The following is a 14457-nucleotide window of genomic DNA, read 5'->3' as shown; positions in this document are numbered from 1 at the left end:
CATTTTTATTGTGTAATTTAATTTCAGCAGTCAAAATATAGCTCTTTTATGAACAGATAAAACAATATTTAGCTTTATCACACAAACAACAGACATTTGAATACCATTGTTACTGTTTTTATAATACAGAGGTTGACTTATTTCAGGACTGTATGTTCATATGATAGAATACTGCATGTTTTATAATAATCAGTTGCGATATTGACGGTCCCAGGATAAATAAATAATAAATAGTCTTAGATAGAGAAGGTCTTGAAAGCTTGAAATGATGCAGCCATCATCACCTAGAGTTGCTGGAAAGAAAGAAACAACAAAGATTGATTAATATCTGTTTATTAATAAAGTAACACACAGAAAAAAAAAATTCCAATTTGAATCTCACAAAGAAGGAATGATATAGGAGAAGAAGAAGCATGTGTCAGATTTAACCTCTCTCCCATCACCTATGAAACATATTCTTCAAAGCATCATGCTGATAGAAACAGAGCTCAAAAGTAGTTTCAAATGACTAACTCTGGAGGAAAGTGGTCATACTAGTGGGAGCTGCTGGAGGAGCTGGTCAACAGGGTCCTCAAAGCTTTGCTGTAAGGAGTTTTCAGTGCTTTTGGACTGGTTAGGCATGGTTAGAGCATCTTCTGGGCTGTGGCAGCACACAAGAAGTGTGTTAGAAAGCTGAAATCCATTAAAGCCATTGTTCGGCCAAAAATCTAATTTGTGCAATTTTCCCCTCATGCCAGTTGTAGTTGATCAGCCAGGAAAAGTTTGATTCTTTACTTTTACACTGGAGCTATGAGGCCAATGCTGCTAACAAGTAATACAAGCTTATAGCCACTCATTAGCATTGTCCATGCCTCAAGCTGCAATGTGTTGTTGCATAATCTAAAATAAATCTGCTTTATTTTTTGACACTGCTATAGTTTTCGACACTGTATGACACACAGTTATCAATAAAAATGAAAAGAAGTCCAGACATAATTCAGTTTTTAAGATACTGCTATACTGATTTTAGCTATGTCATGTACTTTTGTCCATTTTTAAATAGTATGTCACTCAGTTCGCAGCTTAAAGCTTTGAGGCTGGTGTTGTAGTTTTTACTATGCTTTGGGCAGTCGTGGGCTGGAGGTTAGGGAACTGGCATAGCTGTGACCGGAAGGTTGCCGGTTCGATCCCCAGTGCCGACAGTCCATGACCGAGGTGTCCTTGAGCAAGACACCTAACCCCCAATTGCTCCTTGGGTACCGTGGATAGGGCTACCCACCGCTCTGGGAAAGTGTGCACACTGCCCCCTAGTGTGTGTGTATTCACTAGTGTGTATGTGGTGTTTCACTTCACGGATGGGTTAAATGCGGAGGTGGAATTTCCCTGTTTCCCTTAAAAAAGTATCACTTAACTTAAACTTGGCTAATCAACTACAATTGGAGTACATTAGGTAATAAAAAAGCATGTAAATTGGATTTTTGGCCAAACCTTTATGTTAAGAAAGCCATTGTGAAATCCTAGCAATCCTCAGAACATGCATGCTAGTCATCCACATGCACACAGAGGCACTGGCAGCGCAGGCAGGACCTCCTACCTCCTCTTTCCTGCCAAAACCGAGTTGAGATATTTCTTGGCCGCCATCTGTTTGCGGAAGCGACTGTAGTTGTCTGTGAAAACTGCATCTGAGTGGCGTTTCATCCGCAGCTCTTCCGCGCCCAGATCATCACTGCAGGATGGCCACATTACAGTCAGAGGACAGCATTAGTGACCCTCCATCTACTGGTGTTTATCTCAATTCATTTAATCATTACATTTACGCACATTAAGTGTTTTTACAGCTTGACAGTTTTATAGCCAAATATTTCAACAGTCAATAGTTAGTTGTCATTTCAATGAACATTGACAATCCTAAGATCATCGACACTTATGCAAATATGATACAACAGTCTACTCTATAATATAGTGTTCTGTCTGGAAAATTTCACATTTCTGCAAATATTGATCACTTGAGAAAGATTCCTGACAAGGGTTTCATGCGTTATAGACCACTTTCATAAACTTTTTTCATGATTATACATTGTTGGGAGGGCATGGTACACATGCAAGAAATATCAGTGTTGCTTTATGATTAGTACCATCCTGAGTAGAGACATGGAACATGTTTTCCATTGTAGGGCAGCTTTCACTCTTTTCAGAAATCAGTTTTATCTAAGGTTGTTACAAATGGATGTACAGCTTTTTAGAACTCTTCAAATATGAACTGTCTGTCTATTCTGTCTAGTAACGAATACACAATTTGCATTGTAACAGCCATTGGAGAACTGACGTCTTTGAATGTGGTTTATTCTATAAATACAACTGACAGATACCTGTCAATATAATACTCAATAGATCATTTATATTTATGTAAACACTGACTATTCTACAAAGATATTTGGCATTTCTATAAATATTGACTGTTCTGTAAAGATAACTGTCATTTGCATGGCTGTAAATTCTTTTTAGAGATTCTTGCTGTTTCTGTAATCACTCAATATTACATGAATATAATTAACATTTGCACTGACATTGATTATTCTATGACAATTACTGACATTTCTATAATCACTCAGTAGAAAATAAAGCTAATTGACATTTATATAAATGGTGGTTATTCTATAAAGATTGTCGACATTTTTATAATTAGTAAGTAGGACATTAACATAATTGACATTTATAAAGATATTGATTATTCAAGTTTATGGACCCATATACAACATGTTCTCCATCAGCCGTTTGAACTGACATGATTAAAATGTGTCAAGTGGTTGCACGTGAATAAAATGTATTGCAAGTATTAGTTGTTATTAAATGTATTAGTTGCCAAAACAAGTAAACAGAACTTTAGTGAACACTGGGAGAACTCTGAGTTGGTACCTGACGCGCTTTGCTAGTAAGGACTCCAGGTATTCCTTGGCAGAGAGCTGTCCGAGCAGTTTGCTGTATCCGCTTGTGAAAAGTCCATCCGCGTGTCTTGGTGGTCTGCAGGAGGTAATAATACAGGTAAAGTGCGCACTCTGTTTCTCAGCTGAACATAAAGGAGTTAAAATATAAACACTGTTGACTGAAACACCACGACGTCACACTGCTTTTTGGTGCGCATGTGTGCGATACCTTTCCACTGTGTTGGCGATTTCATACAGAAGTTTATACATTTCCACGTCCTGGGTCGGGTCACTCGGCCAGGCTGCGTCTCCATCGCCGTTCAGTGTCCCAGACCTGCTGTGGGAGAAAACACACCACTGATCAGTCGCCGCACTGCAGAACGGTCCATTATCCAATAGAACATGTGGAAAGGAGAAAAACATTGACCAGTACGAACTGCAGCATCTGGAACAGCGTCTCACCTTAAGGCTGAGTATGTGGTGATTGCTGGAAGAGCTGCTGACCTGCAGCACAGCACAGAGAAGATGACCATGAGGAGGAACTGACCGCTGCTCGCTGATGCCATAGCTTTCTTCATATCTAACAAGGGGAAGAAGGTCTTCAGCAAAGACCAGTGCAGACTTTGTTAAAGGCAGTGGTTCTACTTGGAACCAAGAGTTCCACATAGAACAATTTCATGCTTAAATGGTTCTTCAGATGGATGAAGAATGTGTCTATGGTTCTGTAGGAAACCTTTTAAAAAATGGTTCTATCTAGCAACAAAAGTGGTTCAATTATAACAATAGAACCATGTGGAACCAGAAAAGGTTCTATGTAGACCCATATACAACAAGTCCTCCATCAGCCCGAACCAGTTCAACCTCCAGAGAACCACTTATGCATGAAGTGGTTCTAAATGGAACTCACAGTTCTAGGTAGAACCTTTGACTTATGCTTCTGTATGAAACCTTTTAGAAAATTGCTCCATCTAGCACTAAGAGTGGTTCAACTGTAGCAAGAGAAGAACCTTTTTTGGCACCATATGGAACCAGTAAAGGTTTCATGTAGACCCATATACAACACGTTCTCCGTCAGCCCGAGCCAGTTCACCCTCCAAAGAACCACTTAAGCATGAAATGGTTCTCATGGTTCTAGGTAGAACTGTTGCCTTTACTGAAGAACCTTTAAAGAACCATCTCTTTTTAGGTGATATGCATTAGCCTCACATGCTATTACTGGCTCTGCAACATTAAAGATAAATGTTTGTAGCGATGCCACGTTTATTTCCATAGAGAACCAGTTAAAGATGAAGAACCTGTCTGAAGTTTGAACTAGAGCTTTAAAGCTTATGTGCTAGACTTGTGCTCTAGCTTTAGAGCCTATAGACTCTAGAGCTCTAGACTCAAGCCAGGAACCATTTAAGAACCTTTCTTTTTGAGCCAAACACACGTCTGACCCGGAATCTGACCAAGATCTGACCACAAACTCGCCTGTGACGGATGAAAAAGCCCATGAGGTTTTCCAAGCGTAATAATGTGCAACTCACTCTGTTGGTGGTACCCGAAGCCCCAGGCGCTGTCCAAGGTGCTGAAGCGCGCTTCTCGTCAATACGGGTGAATGTGGGTCGGTCGCTTTACGCAATGCTGCTCGTCTCAGTCTCCCTCTCTCTCGTCTCTCTCCCCACTTTTATACCGCGGGTAACCCGTTTCTTGGAGTGCTCTCTACGTCATGTGCGGTGGTCTGTGAGAGTCACGTGGTTATATTGCATTACATTAAACGATGCATAACACAGCTGACTCACCTTTAGTTGTAGTCACAAAGAAAAAGAAAGTCTGTTTAGTCATACTTTCACAGAAATAATCCTGAAAAACTTTGTTCAGAGTTCCACGGTACTGAACAGGTTATAATAGCTTCTAATAATAAAATAGTTTGATTTATTGGCTTTCAGGTCAGTTGACAAGATCTATTCGGAGTTCCACAGTAATCATCAGCACTCAAAGTCTCATTGGGTTTGGTAGCAGTGGTCTGAACACACACTATGCAGTGCTTCTGCGGTGCTGTTTGAATGCATTGCCATTTGTGATTTTATCCATAGAGCTCTGTGGAAGCCATCATCACTTTAGACCTTTAGGTTCAGATTTGCCCTGTCAGGCTTCTACTTTCACCCTTGTGACTCAGTTGATATGCAGGTCAGTTTTTTTTCCGTTTATTGTCTGATATCAGATTTTTTTTATCACAGGCCACGCATTCATCATCACTCTTATTAGATTCAGAAACTTATGATGGGGTGGAGGTTGTGTCATGGTCATTACAGGCATCAGCCCATGCGCAACTCCATCTCCCTGAGCGCATTGGTGCACAGGGTCAATCAAATTACAGCATTCTGCTTGTCCACTAATCTCATTCTGCCGCACATTTTCATCTACTGTATATCAGGCCAATGAGTAAGCCAATTCAGAAACTTCAACCGAGACCCAGAACATAAACGCAGGGGAAAAAGTTTGTTTTTTTTAAGTGTTTTTTTGTAATGTACCAAAAATATAAATATACCTCCAAAGGTATAACAATGTCTTTTAAGTCTGTTTGTGTACCTTAAGTGAGTTTTAAATGTTTGCTACGTTCACTTTCCCGTGGGAAAGGGGCATACTTTTTCATAATCTAATGTTTTACAATGGAAAAATAAAATTTAAAAAAGCCTTGAGTCAAAACAAGATACATGGTACAATTATGCTACCTCACTAAAATACTGAAGATGTACCCTTGAGGGTACCACCTCAGGCTACTACTCCTGCCACAGTTTAGTACCTTTCTTTCTGTGAGCTTGGACTAATAAAAATGGGGGGGGGATTGTCTATAGCCTACATGCAATACTTGCACAAACATTTGTCATATTTACATTTACAGTACTTGGCAGATGATCTTATGCAATGTGATCATTCTTTATAGCGGTAGGTGAAGGTAGCATCAGGAGCCATTGCCCAAGAGCTCTTATGTTCTCTTATGGTGTAAAGAAGAGTTTCTCAACTAGCAGGCCTAGGGCCTATACTGAGGGGGGGCAGTAGTCCATAGTGGGCCTGTGATGGCACTTTGTCATAAAAAATAACTAACTTTACAATGAAAAAGAAATATAAAATGTTTTCAGTTAGCAAAATTAATACAAGCCCTATAATAACAGCACACAAAGGCAGCTCCGTCAATGTTTTTGCCCTTTTCCTCTAGAAACATATGGCCTATTAGTTGTTCCCTCGCACCAATATTCTGCTGATATTTTATGTTCACTGATACATGTCACATATTGCAAGGGTAAAACATCACTCTGCTGAAAATGTCCTCAAAATTACATTTTTAAGTAAAAACAAGTAAAGAGTTTTGTTTCCTTTGTGGTCCTTTATGCTTTCTAATGATAAACAGGTGGGCCTTCAGGTGGAAAAGGTTGAGAACCCATGGTGTAGAGTATTCACCCAGGTGGGAAATTGAACCCAGTCTGCATTGTGGAGGGTGTTACCCACTACACTGTACCAAACAAAGTATACAGAGTTACCATATTTACATGTTTTCAAATGCTTTTGATGTCAAAAACAAAAAAGCCATTTAATTAACAGCAATTCCATGCTGTCACTGTCCAAAAAACATGTATCTCCAAAATAGTAACTCTACAGAAGAAGGCAACTTTAAATTTTAATTCAAGATCGAATGATGGAGATGCTTGTTTAACGACACTTTGTAGTGTAGGTAAATAACGGTCATGTATTGTTAATACAAATGAGAGGTGCTGAATTCAAACCCTTACAATCCCAGGGCTATTACATACTGAGACTTATTATTCTGTAACTACAGAGACTTCAATGCAAACTGGCTGAGCTGTTCTTAGGTTACAGATGTGTGTAATAAAGCTTTTGCCTGTGTGTGGGTGCTGGGTATTTAAGGGGTTAACTGCAAACTGCTTCACTAATGCTGCTGCACACTGATGGAGACTCAGGCACAGCTCAGTATGGGTGCAGTGTGTTTGCATTCACAGAGTTGACCTCATTGTAATGTGATTGGTGTGGGAGATTTAATGGGAAGAGTTATCAGTAACATAAGCTGTGTATTTTTTTTGGACAACCATCCTGCTACCCCACAAAAATGATCTCATGTAGTGTCAAAACGTCAGTGTGTGACAGATATATCCACAAAGCAGATTTCAAATTCTACAGAGGCTAGAACATTTAGAATGGAATGGTCAGGTTACACCCAGAGATTTTACTGGGGCGGCATGCTGTTAGGAAAAAAGTGCTACTGTATTAAAATGATGTTAAAAGTGATGCATTGGTGCTTCTTTGTGCATCATTTTCACATGAATAAAATATTACTTCAGCCCAAAAGTCTGAAAGACAAAACTGTGTTGATGCAATTCATTCAGGAGGAAATTATGTTTTATTCACGTAAATTCACTTTGTTTAGGTTGCCCATACTACATGTTACACAGTCAAATGATTAGAAAACTAGTCAGACAACATTGTATAGGAGAGCATAGTGAGAGGAAGGGCTAACCTAATTTTAGTGGAGTAAAAACACGTTTCACAGATGGACTTTAGAATGCTAAATGATTATAGCTGACTGGCATTTGCTAGTTAATTCATCTTAACCATGCATGGTGTACTAATTTGAGTAGTTTACTGGGTAACACCTCTGCCATTTATGTTGTAGACTGAGGGTCCCCCCACCGAGCAGGTACCCTATGCCTTGGGCAAGACTCCTAACGCTACCTTCACCTACCTGTGTAAAATGATCAAACCGTAAGTTACTCTGAATAAAAGCATCTGCCAAATGACATAAATGTAAATACTCAGCAAAATTAGTCTTTTAAAGGAAGATACACTAATTATTAAAAACAGACTAATCAGACACATAAGAACTGATTGGCAACTCCCTGGCAGCAGATTTTCACTGTAAAGAGTAGCCACTCACAAAGAGTAGGTAGGACAGCTTTTATCTAGTAATTAGGTTGGCTAGTAGGGTGGCCATACTTCATGTTGGGGTGTACTAGCCACCTCTGTCCACCCTTTGCCTATGCCTCTGCAGACATGGCTTAACCCCCACTCAAAACAGCTCTCACAAGAGATATGTACAACAGCTGTTTTCTCCTTTAATGCATATAATGATTGATTTTATAGAAAAGTTGAGCATGACTGCAGCTTTATCTACTGCGCTAGTCAAGTACTTTGAACACACACATACATGTTTTTCTATACAGCTAATGGTGCACATCTGGACAAGTTACTAGCTCTCAGCTTCCATGAGAGCTAGTGAAAAAAGTTTATTCCACCACTGTAGCTGATGGAGAAAGTTAGGCAAAATTAATTATGGGTGAATGTTCTGCTGGCTGTTGCGGAATTTTCTGTCACTGCTTTATTGAAAAATATGGAGCATCCAGTTTGCTGTTGTTTGCCTACCTTCATAATGCAAATGCAGCATAAGAATAGGAACTGATGGTGGAAAAGAGCAGGAATGGCAGAGAACATAAGTGATCAGTCAAATTAACCCTTGTGTGGTGTTGATGTGTTTGTTACACCATATTATTGTTTTTTTTCTTCAATCAATATAGCCAGAGCAATTTAAGCAAAAATACCAGATGTTTAAAACACAAGTGGCCAGCATAGGGTTCTTATTTAGCAGCTGTAGCCAGTCAGCAGCCTGTCCATGTTGTACACCCTCAGACACACACACACACACACACACACACACACACATATATATATATATATATATATATATATATATATATATATATATATATACATACATACAAACACATACACACACACTACCAGCAGCTCATGTAAGAGGAGAACAGAGTGAAGGACACAGCACCTCCACACTTTTACTCCCCACAGGTTCATCTCAACACCACATGTGTAATATAAATGTGTAGGGGGTGTTTACAGTGTGAAGGCACTGAAAATGTGTTATTTTATATGTTGTTCACATATATGTTGTTCACTGAGGGTGTTATCTGATGCTGAAATGTGTTATCTATCAAACATCAGTCAGCTATAATAATTAAAATACATGCATGTGTTTAATGATTTAGGGGTGTAATGGTGAAGACCAGCTCTACATTTTTTGTTTTCACAATTTGGCCTGTTGCAAAAAGGACATTATTTCGACATAATCGCCATAATTCCAAAATAATAAGCCATTAACATAACTAGTCATAATCCTGAGACTATAAACCATTGTTTTAACATAACTAGTCAGAATCTTGATAACATACACCATTATTTCAATGCAGCAGCCAAAAAGAAAACAAGCAATTGTTTTTCACACAATTCTGTCCACTGAAAGTAAATTTTTAATCATAACCACATAGTGTGATTGTTATTTATTGTGCTGCTGAGCTTATCTTAGAAAAACACTCACCTGTAAGGAATGTAGTGATTCACTCTAACAACAAGTGACTCAATATGCAAATAGACAATGCCAGGAGCCAATTTTGGTTGAGTTAAGGATGAGTAAAGTTAACAACACATTTTATTGAAAAAACACAATGAACTTAGTTTCAACATAGCAGTCATGAAGAAAACATAGATAGTTCAAAATGTGTGGCTTACCTGCATTTATTAAGTAATATCAGCAAGAGAGAACTGATTACAGCAACAGAGTGCATTTCTTTTTTTTTTTTGTTTGTTTGTTTTTGAGTGCAGGTGTGTGGCATCCCTAACCCTAAAAGGTAAGTACTTAGTTCTAGACAATCTCTAAACTGTGGATTAGACTAAAATTTGTGCACAAAACCAAGGTAATCTCCATCATTACGTTTTCATTAGATTCGCATTTGGAGCTGTCATCATACTTTATCTATATATGCTGTCTTTATTTGTCATCTACAGTAATGTGCAAATGTCAGAGACTGCCCTTAATTTCCTGTCAAAACAGCCATTAAGTGCAAGTTATTCATTTTTTCAGGAGATACACTACATTGCCAAAAGTATTCACTCACACATCCAAGTCATTGAATTCAGGTATTCCAATCAGTTCCATGGCCACAGGTATATAAAACCAAACACCTAGGCATGCAGACTGCTTCTACAAACATTTGTGAAGGAATGGGTCACTCTCAGGAGCTCAGTGAATTCCAGCGTGGTATCGTGGAAAATGCAACCGACTTCTAAGAAATTTTCACAAAACTGTAAACAAGTCTCCCCAAAAAATGGAAGCTGTAATAAATGCAAAGGGTGGACTGAAAAGTGTGAAATTACATTTCATTGGCTTCTGTGTAGTTGTCTGTGACAAATATGATATAATATTATATTCTAAATAATATTGGTTGAACAAAAGAATAAATTAATGTAATGGCTGTTTAGACAGGACCTGAAATAAATGGTCTCTGACTTTTGTAAAGTACAGCATATGCTGTGAGAAGCAATTCCTATTGTACTTCATAAAAAAACAGAAAAACATTTTTTTAACCTCAAAACACTCTAATAGAATACAGTGAGCTGGTGCTTGAAGCCTTGGTGGCTTGGCTTTGATTATGAATACAATAATGATAAACAGAGAAATGTGTTGAAAGGACTGTCCATGATAACTGACTGTGTGCTACAAATGCAGTGGGATTCGGTTGAAAAACAGGAGTGTTCCTGTAAAAGGTTTAAAATGTTTACTGACCACAAAGGCAATATCCCCCTTGTTGAAATACGGGGAATCTTGTGGTGCTATTCTAGTAAAAGCAATGACAAATGCTACACCCACATGCCCAGACTCAGCTGTGGTTATTTTCCATTTTTTTCTCTGTCAAGACGATGTCATATTGAGTTGCACTTATTGAGCGTCCTTCTTTCATTTTTTTTTTTTAAATACAGTATGATACAGTGAAGTGGTCAAAATGTGACATCACTGTTTATCGGACATCCCACCACTCCCAGCTTTCTTTACTGCTGGCTTTCCAAGATGTTGGAAATTTCAGTGTGACTGGACCTTTGTGTAGGCATGTGTGGTCAGAGTGATTTAGCATTCTAGAAATGCAGACATGGCTGGGCTAATGGTGGTCTGTTCTGGTGTCTGTTATGACCGGACCACACTCATTTCCTGTGACTGGTGCTCAGGGACTATCAGTCCAAATCCCTGTGTGATGGGACAGAGAAACCAGAGCGGGAAATTAGCCGCTAATACAGAAAGCTCTTTTGTTCGATGCGAGCCAGGCTCACGGACAATGATGTGATGCCTTTTGGCTGCACTCCTGGTGACCTTTGCCCTCATTTGCCTGAAAATAATTTATCTGAAGGTCAGACTCCTTGAATGGGCCTCTAATAATGTTAACCTTTTTATACTAGTCTCATATGATATCATAAGTCAACATTGTGATTGTCCAGCCTGTTCATTTGCACACTTGTAGAGATGATGGTTCCTAAATGGCTCTTGGCTTGCAGTTACAGTTGGTACACTGTTAGAAATGAACGCTCTGTGCAGGTAGATTCTTTATTCAAGATACAAACAATTTAAATGTTACTTCAAAGGTACAGCAGTAGTTTTAAGGCCTAATTGTGAACCTTAAATGAGTTTTTCCAGGTGAAAAGTTCATATTTGTATCTTTTCATAACTGAATGTTTTAAAACAGAACAGTAAAATAAAAGCCTGGAGGCGAGACGGGGAGTGGAGTCAAAACAGTTTAGAGAATATCATTTCAGGGGATTATGGTTCAGTTATGTTCCCTGACCAAAGGTACTGAGATGTACCCTTGAGAGTCCCACCCCAGGGACCTTTATTTCTAAGAGTGTATACAGTACCTTCATTTCAGAGGAAACGCCAGTCGGAGAAGCCGTTATTGAGCAACGGAAGAGCCCAGTTTTCAGCGTTGTTGAGTGTGTTTGGGATTATTTGGATCATGAGAAGCAGGAAATGCAACCAACTTCTAAGACTAAACTTTGGAGGTGTGGAAAAATATCCCTGTAGATTTTTTTTTGAAAAACTGAAAGTAAAATGTTATATTATATAATTATCTGTTGAGGTTTGGTGTTTAATTTTCTTTTAAATATTTTATCACTGTTCATAGAAAAACAATTATCTCCAAAATAGTAACCTCATAGGTGGTTCATTTTAATATAAGTCAATGCAAACAGTTTTTCCAAGTAATTTTTATAATTTCTATTGATCCACTCATCATGGAATTTTCACACAATGTAAAGAACAGTTGCAGAGTCGTGTAGAAAAAAAATGGTGTAGAAAAATTAAAATGGACAAAAATGGAGATACATGTGTGTGTTAGACAGCTACAATATGTTAAAATAACTGTTTTGAATGGAAATGAAGGAAATGAAAGGCTGACCTTTGCATAGTGATGTAGGTGATTGGCACAGCTCTTCAAGCTCACACTTCTCTTGGTAAAACAGGGTCATGCATTGAAAGCCTTTAAAAGTTTCAAAGTTCTTGTGCAACGCTCCCTTATTTGTGAGACAGCATGATCAAATGTTTGGTTGATTCCTGAGAAAACAAATCAAAAACCCCTCACACTGATTGTCAGTTTCGACATGCCATATCATATGAGGGTGTGCTCTGCTCTGGGCTAGGCTTCAAAGATTTCATTACTGTGAAAAGTGTTGGATCAATGTGAAAGGCACAGCTCAATTGCCCATAGGTCTACTCCTTTTTTCTGCATTAGTCATAGACAGTTCCCAAAAATGTGGGAGTGTACATGCTAACACATGTTGCTTGTTTATCAACAGAAAGAGAAGAAGGATTAAGCTGTGCCTCAATGGAAGTGTCGCTGCCAGGTAGTATGAAGGCAAACAAAAGATCTTTAATACCTAATAAAGAGTCACTAAGCTACGAAGCTAAGTGTTTTAAAAGGTTTATTCCAGCAAGTCATTAAAGGGATTATATTATAATTTTTTTGTTGTATTTGAATCATACATCAATTTTACATGATCATTTTCCAACCTTTGCTCCTTCGATTGACTGGCAACCTGTCCAGGGTGTATCCTGCCTTCCGACCAATGACCACTTGGATAGGCTCCAGCTCACCTCGTGATCCAGAAGGATCAGCGGCTTAGAGAACATGTGTCTGAGTGTTTTCCAACCTCTCTTTACCCCTTACAATAAGACCAGCTGTTTGTGTTATTGTTATTCTAATTCTAATGTAAATGAGCTCTGCTCTGACTGGCTGCCTGTTTTGTGCCCTGTTCAAAAAGCAACGTGGGCTCAAAGACTCTTTCAGCATGAATGAGTGGGGCTAAACTGCTGTACGCTGAAAGGACAGTCGTGTGCAAATATTTTGGTTTTTGTGACATCACAAAACAGTGAATTCAAAAATGTTTTCTAGCTTCTATGGTTTCCATATACAGCTGCTGTTGCACAAAAACCTTGTCTTTCCAGTTCAGATGTTTTTAATGTGCATGCTTTGAAAACTCCAGTTAGCCTCTTCACTGTGCTACAATGTCACGATGAACAGACCAATAGAAATTGTCCAAAATTACATGAGAAAAAAAGATTTTAATACTAATAACACTAATAATACTGGAGGCAGTTCAAAGTGCTTTACAGACAGGTGATAAGGTGTAATAGCAACAGATGAAAACAGAGTTGAATTTGATTTCTTCTACTCTAGTTGTACAGTGATATTTAATAACCATAAAAAAGTTAAGAGTATAAATTTAAATCGTATGATGATGCTTTTTAAAATTCTAACAATGTTTACTTTCTACATTTGGTTTTTCCTGAAACTGTAATGGGGAGCGAGGAAGCGGACGCATATGCTGAGATAAGCGACTTTTATTATGGGCAAATCCAGGGTCATGGTCAATACGGTCCAGGTTCAAATAGCCAATACGAATGAATGAAAGTTAGACATGACGAACAGAAACACGGAATCCAAACAATGCCAAAACGTCAAACTGCACACAGTACATACAAACAGCACATCAAACAGTACAAAGACCAGCGAATACAAAGGGCACACATGGGGCTTATAAAACACAGGGATAACGAGGGACAGGCATAAAACAGATGGCGACAATCAGGGGCGGAGTCACAAAACAAGGGGCCGGACTAGGAAACCAAAACAAAGAAAATACATGGACTAGACCAAAACAAATCACAAACACATGGACAGGACCAGGCAAGGCCAATCGTGACAGAAACAAGTTCTTTACGTAATCTAAGGCTACTGTGTGTATAGTAAGTATGTGTATATGAAGGGGAATTCCACCAATTTTTTTCAAAATTTCTGTATAACTCAATTGTTAATTTAAGTTAGGATTTAAAAAAACTAGGACTGTTAAAAAAACAGGGAAAAATGCATTAACAGATTAATTCAGTAAAGGGGCATTCCACCAAATGTTATAAAATTTCTACATACTTCAGTCACATGTTAACAAAGTATTTCAAAGTGGTTTGATGTGGAATGTTTCACTGTAAACTTACTGTGACATCTACAGCACAAATAGGGCCATTTTATTTACCATCTCAAGCCACCAGTGAACTGACTCTTCTGAGTGTTTTTATGTAATATTGTTTTATCTATGGGAATTATGTATTGTCCAAACAGCTTCAAAACCATGTGAAACAGTATTTGGCTTGTAGCTAACAGCCTCTCTCCAT

The 14457-nt window shown here is 38.5% G+C and overlaps 1 protein-coding gene across 5 annotated transcripts; it reads right to left on the bottom strand.

The window, feature by feature from the left end:
* Positions 1-4: 4 nt before the first annotated feature.
* Positions 5-4539, bottom strand: vipb (vasoactive intestinal peptide b). Of its 5 annotated transcripts, none has more exons than XM_017721927.2 (7): positions 4430-4539; positions 3366-3502; positions 3133-3240; positions 2896-3000; positions 1574-1705; positions 514-640; positions 5-293 (listed from the first exon to the last, which is right to left on the bottom strand). In XM_017721927.2, exons 2-6 carry the CDS (start codon positions 3479-3481, stop codon positions 529-531), a joined length of 573 nt encoding a protein of 190 aa, XP_017577416.1. In that variant the 5' UTR covers positions 3482-3502; positions 4430-4539; the 3' UTR covers positions 5-293; positions 514-528. The 5 variants fall into 5 exon arrangements, with proteins under 5 accessions (XP_017577416.1, XP_017577413.1, XP_017577415.1 ...); XM_017721924.2 differs by having other exon boundaries at positions 535-640; XM_017721926.2 differs by having other exon boundaries at positions 535-640; positions 3133-3237.
* Between the last annotated feature and the right edge of the window lie 9918 nt (positions 4540-14457).

The sequence above is a fragment of the Pygocentrus nattereri genome, chromosome 15 (assembly GCF_015220715.1).
Source record: "Pygocentrus nattereri isolate fPygNat1 chromosome 15, fPygNat1.pri, whole genome shotgun sequence".
Taxonomy (NCBI): Eukaryota; Metazoa; Chordata; class Actinopteri; order Characiformes; family Serrasalmidae; genus Pygocentrus; species Pygocentrus nattereri.
The sequence above is the reverse complement of the archived record's forward strand: the minus strand, read 5'-3'. Positions and strand labels throughout refer to the sequence as shown.

Excerpts from the sequence above, each read along its gene's own strand:
- vipb (XM_017721924.2), bottom strand. The coding sequence starts at position 3,481 with ATGAAGAAAGCTATGGCATCAGCGAGCAGCGGTCAGTTCCTCCTCATG. Across the intron at positions 3,241-3,365 it reads ACCACATACTCAGCCTTAAG|CAGGTCTGGGACACTGAACG; the intron begins GTGAGACGCTGT and ends TTTCTCCCACAG. Across the intron at positions 641-1,573 it reads GTTTTGGCAGGAAAGAGGAG|CCCAGAAGATGCTCTAACCA; the intron begins GTAGGAGGTCCT and ends GTGCTGCCACAG.